The sequence below is a fragment of the Oryza glaberrima genome, chromosome 5, assembly GCF_000147395.1.
Source record: "Oryza glaberrima chromosome 5, OglaRS2, whole genome shotgun sequence".
Taxonomy (NCBI): domain Eukaryota; kingdom Viridiplantae; phylum Streptophyta; class Magnoliopsida; order Poales; family Poaceae; genus Oryza; species Oryza glaberrima.
In genome coordinates this window covers 20,131,513-20,139,071 of record NC_068330.1, presented here as the reverse complement: position 1 = coordinate 20,139,071, position 7,559 = coordinate 20,131,513, and the positions used below count along the sequence as shown (strand labels likewise).

Below are 7,559 nucleotides of genomic sequence, written 5' to 3'. Positions count from 1 at the left end.
TTAGAGACTTGAACGGTCCAATTCCGAGTTCAAATGGCCAAGTTATGGCCATTTGAAGTTTATATGCTCTTTAAATGAATATTTACGAATTTCTTCATTTAAATTTTAATTTAAAAAAATATATTTATTGCGTCAGCCGGGAGAGAGGGCGCGCGGACCGGGTCCTCGGGAGTGGGACCCACGCGGCAGCCTCACGGTCCACGGTGGACCGGGTGCACCCGGCTCACACCGGCCGGCGCCGTGGGCCCCACGCGTCAGCCGCACCTGGGGGCGTGGGCGGCTGACGGCCGGGCCCCACGCGGCAGCCGCTAGGCGCGCCCGGAGGCGGCCACGTCGGCGCGGCCGGCGGGAGGCGGCGCGCCCACGCCCCTATGGTCGCCGGCGGCGGCCATAGGCACGGCGGAGCGGCGGCCGAGAGAGGGGAGGGAAAGGGGGAAACGAAGCAGCGGTCCATGGCTCACCTCAGGTCGACGGCGACGACGGAAACGGCGACCGGAGCGGAGGAAGGCGGTGGCGCGGCTCGGGTGGACGGGGTCGACGGCGCTCCGGCGGTCGGCGAGCGAAACGGAGGGGTGGACGAGGTCGGCGAGGATGCGGCAAAGCCGAAGGAGGCGGCGCCGAGGTGGGAGGTGGTCCGGGGCGACGACGGCGGCGAACCGGAGCTCGGCGGCGACGGCGGAGAGAGAGAGCGACGGCGCGAGCTCGATTCCGGCGAGGAGAGAGGGCGGTGAGTGGCGAAAACAGTGGTGGGGAGCTCGGGGAGGGTTTATATAGGGTTGGGAGTGAGAGAGGGCGGCCGGAGGAGGGGGAAATCGGCGCGGGAGACCCGGCCGCCATTAATGGCGCCGGCTAGGTTAGGGGAGAGGTTTCCAAACGAATCCGAGGGAGAGAGGGAGGGAAAAATGGGGGAAAAGGGGGAGGGGATCCCGGGGAATAATCCCCCCCACTTTAATGCACGCGGGGACGGCGGGATACAGCGGAATCGGCGGCGGCGGCGGCGCTTGGCGCGGGCGGGGCGGCGGGAGCGGCAGGAGGAAGGGGATGACGGGTGGGCCCCACCCATCAGCGAGGGTGGCGGGCGGGCCCGCCCGTCAGCGGCGCGCGCGCGGGGAGGGCCGAGTGGGCCGCGGGGGAGAGGAGAGAGGGGGAGGGAGATGGGCCGAATTCGGCCCATTAGAGGGGAGAGGGTGATTTTTAGGGTTTTCTTTTTATAAAACCTTTTTAACTTTGTTTATTTCTTAATAATTATTATTTGTGCTCTGAAAATTCCACTAAAATTTATTTACACATTTTAGGCTTTTAGGAAATATACAAAAATCCTCCAAGCCCTATTTGACTTTTAACTTTGCACATTTTAATTTTTGAAGGCTTTCACAAGCATTTTAATTATTCTAGGCATAATTTAGAGGATGTATTTTAGGGTCGATTTGGGACGCGACACAAGGTGCGCAGCATGAAGTCGCGGGCCCGAGAGAATCTAACAACGTTTGCTGAATATATACAGAAAATAAATTCACAACCCAAGGTACGGGCCGGCGAGTCACCCTCAAGTTGGGGCGAAAAAGGCGCATGGGCCCTAGTGCCAGCAAAGAATGGAGAAGAGACCGGGCCCACATCGTTAGACTAGGAGAGTGGCGTCAACCCTGGCCACTGGGGGAAGGTTTTGGTCAGGGCTAATGCCGGGGGCTACTGTCGGTGATATGGGCCTGGGGGTATCACGTCTAGAGGGAGGGGGCCGCCCTCAAACCCACGTGGCTCTCCGCGAGGGGGGATCAAGCCCGGGGTTGAGCGGTGGCTACCCCCTCCCAGCTAGAGGGAGGAGGCCGCCCTCAAACCCACGTGGCTCTCCCCGAGGGGGGTCGAGCCCGGGGTGTTGCGGCTGGTGCCCCCTCCAAGCTTGGGGTCGGGCAGCCCCTCAACCCACGTGGCTCCCCGCGAGGGGGGATCAAGCCCGGGGTGGAGCGATGGCTACCCCCTCCCAGCTAGAGGGAGGAGGCCGCCCTCAAACCCACGTGGCTCTCCCCGAGGGGGGTCGAGCCCAGGGTGTTGCGGCGGCTGCACCCTCCCAGCTTGGGGTCGGGCCGCCCCCAAACCCACGTGGCTCCCCCCGAGGGGGTCGAGCCCGGGGTGGCGCGGCGGCTACCCCCTCCCAGCTAGAGGGAGGAGGCCGCCCTCAAACTCACGTGGCTCTCCTCGGGGGTCGAGCCCGGGGTGTTGCGGCGGCTGCCCCCTCCTAGCTTGGGGTTGGGCCGCCCCCAAACCCACGTGGTTCCCCCCGAGGGGGGTCGAGCCCGGGGTGGCGCGGCGGCTGCCCCCTCCAAGCTAGAGGGAGGAGGCCGCCCTCGCTTGGGGTCGAGCTGCCCCGACCCCCTCCACGTATCAGCCCACGTGTACAGGGTTAGGTGGGCGCGCCTAAGGCCCACCTAACTGTATTTAAAGCGGTCTATGCAACCGCGCCATGCCGCATTTAATGTGGCGTGCTGCGCATCTGACCGGTCTGTGACCGGTTGAATGACCGATGGGACGGCGACTGTGTACCCCCGCCCTGTCAGTGTGTCAGGCGGCGAGCGGCGTGCTCTGTCCCGTCCCATCATAATGATGAGGGGTTTCACAGCCTCTTACCCCGGTCAGAGCTGGTCCAACCACTCTGAACTGACTTGGGTTCCCGTTTTCTGGTGTGAACGAGAACCCGGAAGTCCTCATCCATTAAATGGCGAATGACAAGGGCGCCCTGCATGATTTGATGGGCCTCGTGCAGCAACCGACGTGCAGATAGCTTCTGGGCTAAGGCACAAGACATGTAATTAATATAGAGAATATTTTCCCTTCTCCCTAGGTAGCACTCGCAGCACATGTGGTATCCCCTTAGAAGTATAAAAGGAGGACCATGCCTAGCGAGGAAGGGGGATCGGACTGAGGATCCCTGAGCCAAAGCTTGTCTAACCCTAGCTTGCATACCAGGGATTCAGGGACTTTCTAAGCACAGAAGAATCATACACACAGGAGTAGGGTATTACGCTTCATAGCGGCCCGAACCTGTATAAACCTCTTTTGTCTCATCGTCTTGGAGGAGCTTCCGAAATCAAGATCACACACAGTTTTGCTCACCAAATCCTCGAATCTCACCCACTGCCCCCGGCCGAACTCTCAAAGAGGGGCCTCACAGCCTCCCGCTAGAGAGGGTCACCCCTCGACAATATCAGTAGAAGGACAGGTACAACTTATTATATAATATACAATTCGTGAAAAAAAAGACGCTAATAACGCGCGCACACTCACCCCTACGAACACACACGCACACTCTACTCCTATGAGCATCTCTGGAAGACTTGTTAGACATATCTTGAGATTAACAATGTCATCACGGACGTTTCGCTGACGACAGGTACATCGCCTACCACTGAAAAATATTTAGCCGTAAATGCAAACACGCACGTTAAAGTCTAGAACTTCAATTAATCTGGGTTAGTTGGTTCCATCATAATGAATTTAATCAGTTGAGTTATGCTCACTTCACACAATCGTAGAATTTATCTGCACGTTGCTGCAATAATTGCATCTAAAGTTGTCCGCTAGGGCTAAAAAGCAAAAGAGAAGTGCATTTTTGGATCATAGTCTGACATGGTTCCATTGAGCTCTCGAGTTCTCTCCGAACACCAAATTGTACGTATTTCCTTTTTGGTTGCTGCGCTAGTTAATTGTCTCACAAATTCATGTACCTAATTTACTAAAAAACTCATAAAATCAGCAGCGCCGGCTACCGGAACAGCACGATTTCGTTTCATATATATATATATAACTCAAGCAAAATTAAGACGGCAGCTCAGCTTCGCCGCCGCTCATCCAATAGATTACGCTACAATGGCGCCGGCAGAAGACCATACAGGAACATGGCGAATTGCCGAGGGAGTCGCGCCCAATCGATCCTCCGGGCCCATGTCTCCAGTAGTTGGGTTTGCAATCAACAACCCCGCTTACGAAGTTCTCCTCCATATCTAAATATTTGTAGGCGTTGACTTTTTTAAATATATTTTATTTGACGCTATTGACTTTTTTAAATATGTTTGACCGTTCATCTTATAAAAAATTTAAATAATTATTAATTCTTTTTCTATCATTTGATTCATTGCCAAATATATTTTTATGTATATATATAGTTTTACATATTTTAAAAAGAAATTTAAATAAGACTTACGATCAAAGATGTACTTAAAAAGTTAATAGTGTTAAATATTTAAGTAACGGAAAGAGTAATAAAGCCACCTCTTGCTCGCGGAAAGGACAGGCGCCGGCCGTCAGCATCAGCTACTTGTGCTGCACTGGTTCATCAAAAATGATCAAAAGCACCGGGCCAGTGGCTAACCTTGTTGCACCTGGTAGACCACCGGGCCATGATGATGATTTCATTAGCGATAACCCCAATCCTGTCGTGTCTCCCTTTCAAATTAATCTCTCCCCTTTAAACTGAATTTAAAATTGAACCGCTGCACTATGGAACAGAAAAGAAAGGATACAGCACCTGTTGAATTTTCTTATGTCGATCGATCACTTTTCGGCAGGAGAATATCTCCGGTCGACTTCTTTCTTTTCATTACACGGTAAACAAACGCAAAAAATATCACACTCACACCTTCACAACTGCACCCTCTAACACACGCTAATCTCAAAGACGAAAACCAACGGTATATCTCTAGTCTCACTAAAATTATATTTATAGTCTATTTATATATGCGTAACATTCGTGAGTATTATACACCCACAATTCCATCAACATATCACTGGTCGACTTTGTTGCTAGCTACTAGCTTGCAAGTTGCTGCTACTGCGAGCATGCTCTTCTTCAGGATCAGAGCGAATGTTGGATCAGAGCGAATGTTGCCCCGGTTGGATCGAAACGCCGGTGGTGGACGACATCAGGAGTGCATGCGTGAAAACTAATCAAGTCTCGCTTAAAATAATATTACGTAGTGGGCAGGCAGCTTCAGCCTGTGGTGCCACTGTTCGCGATAACTCCAACAATCCAGCCACAAATACTTTACTGAACCGCAGCGAATTCCCTGTTGCAATCGAGAAACTATTTTAACCGCTCAAGTGAATGTCCGCCCGTTTACTGTATGTCATCTAAATGGTTATAAAAAAAATTAAAAAAATATGAATAAGATAGGCCAATATATAATGTATCAATCCACAAACATGCAAGTTAAAATTCAACTTCTACAGATTGTAACAAAAATAACAAACAAAACTCAAATTACTATATGTATATTTACAGTTAAATTTGTTATTTTTGTTATAACTTGTAGAAGTTGAATTTTAACTTGCATATTTGTGGAGTGATATATTACATATTAATCTATCTTGCCGATTTTTTTGAAAATTTTTCGTAGCCATTTAGTTGACATGCAATAAACGGGTGGACGTCCACTCGAGCTATTAGAATCCGTCCCCTGTTGCAATCAGCATATGTAGAGTAGATTACAGTATGTACAACAAAAGGTAAGTTTGCGTGTTCGATCGTGTCAGTTGGCTTAGTGCCCTAGTGCTGTTAATTAAGCTACAGAGATTCCACCTGAACTACCACCGCATACATTGCGTTTTTCCTCTCCCGTTTTAAATACTCAAAAGGTATGTACAGCTTACAGCACTCCAAATTCCCCCTGGAGACTTGAACAGAAAGCTAGGAGATAAAGTGATCGCCGGCGAGGTCATGGCCCCCACGCCGGCGACTAAAGAACGATGGTGAGGGCTCCATTTCCGGCGACCTCCACACGACAGGACGCACCTCGCCGTGGCGCATTGGTGGTTAGGCACCGCGCGCCGTTGAACCGGGCGTTTTTCTTTTTTAATTGCGAGATCTTTCTGAAGCGGTCAAGCTAGGCAACTGCAAGTGGTGTGATAGCTTACAGGTGGGGCCGCTTCGTCAGTGGGGGTGACGGATCGGAGCAGCTTGGCGTTGGCAGCTAGCCGCGCTGGTTGCACTTCACACGGCGGAGTCGTCGTCGTCGCCGCCGTTGACGTCGGGTTTGGCGGCGGTGGCGGCGGCGGCGAGGAGGAGGCTCCGGCAGAGCGGGCAGCTGGGCTGGGAGCGGAGCCAGGCGTCGACGCAGTCCGGGTGGAAGCAGTGGCCGCACGGCGGGAGGGCCTTCACCTTCTCGCCGGCGACCAGCGCGCTGATGCATATCGAGCACTGCGCCGCCTGGTCGTCGTCGACGCCACCGCCGCCGCCCTTCCCGGCGGGAGGCGACGAGGAGTCGCGCGGGCGGTACAGCGTCACCGGCAGGCCCCCGATCGCCTCGGCGTCGAGCCCGTGCATCGGCGCCGCCGCTGCGGCTCCCGCCGCCCCCGCCGCCGACGACGAGGAGGAGGCCTCCGGGTCGGGCGTGTACCGGTGGCACGCCCAGCGGAGGTAGAGGCAGAGGGCGACGAACACCACGACGGCGACGAGCAGCCCGACCAGCAGGTACACGGCGCGGCCGTGCACCGCGAAGTTGCTGTCGTCGACGTCCCCGTACCGCCACCGCATCACCTGGTTCGTCGTCCCCGCGGCGCTCTCCTGCGCGGCCATTGCTCCCTGCTCCCACAGGCCACAGCCACAGTAGTAGAGCTAACTAGCTCTCCACGCTATATGCGGTGGAGGCACATGGGAGATTGACCAGTCCTCCGGCCGGCGTGTGGTGGTGGTGGTGGCGGCAGCTAGCCGTACGTCGCGCTCGATCGCGCGCTCCCGCGCAGCGCGATCGAGACGAAGAAGCTTCGGCGCGTCTGCGCGCAAGTGGCGCGCGTGCCCGCGCGGTGGTGGCGTGTGGTGTGGCGAGCGACGCGAGCGCGAGCACCGTGGTGTACCGGAGTGCGAAACGCGATGGGTGTCGTGTGTGTTTTAAAAAATTCAAGGCGGCAGGGTCGTCCCTTTTAAGGTTGGTAAAGGCGTGGCTGCCGCGCGCGCAGTCGAGCACCTAAACGCTAAAAGGTTCGTTTTTTCAAAAAAAAAAAAGAAAAGAAAAAGAAACATACAGAAAAGTTGTTTTTAAAATTATATTAATTTTTTTTTAAAATTTAAAATAGTTAATATTTAATTAATCATACACCAATGGCACACCTCATTTCTCACATCTTTTAAATTTTCTCATTTCCCCGTCTTCTCAAATACCTCTCTGTTTTGTATTATAAGTCGTTTTTTTTCCTAGTTAAACATTTTTAATTTTTTTCTAAAATTATGGAAAAATATATCAATATTTCTAGTATAAATAGACATATTATGAAAATATATTTTTAATAAAACTGATGTTACTAATTTTTTTTCATAATCTTACTCGAACTAAAAATGTTTAAAAAATCAAGTTAAAAAGACCTACAATATGAAAACGGAGGAATCCATCCTAGTTCATTTCCCCTGGTTACCAACTCCCCGCTCTCGTTTTTCGCGCGCACGCTTTTCAAACTACTATTTTCTCCGGGCTAATAATACTTGTCGTTTTAGACAAGGGTGAAGTCAAATTTTAGAACTTTTGATTATGAATTATTTTTAAAATATTTATCTTTCAAATATGATAATAATATGT

At 52.3% G+C, this 7,559-nt stretch overlaps 1 protein-coding gene across 1 annotated transcript; it reads right to left on the bottom strand.

The window, feature by feature from the left end:
- Window positions 1–5,483: 5,483 nt before the first annotated feature.
- LOC127772926 (RING-H2 finger protein ATL66-like) lies at window positions 5,484–6,864 on the bottom strand. Its single transcript, XM_052298916.1, has one exon. The coding sequence runs from the start codon at window positions 6,563–6,565 to the stop codon at window positions 5,981–5,983; it is 585 nt and encodes a 194-aa protein (XP_052154876.1). The 5' UTR covers window positions 6,566–6,864; the 3' UTR covers window positions 5,484–5,980.
- Between the last annotated feature and the right edge of the window lie 695 nt (window positions 6,865–7,559).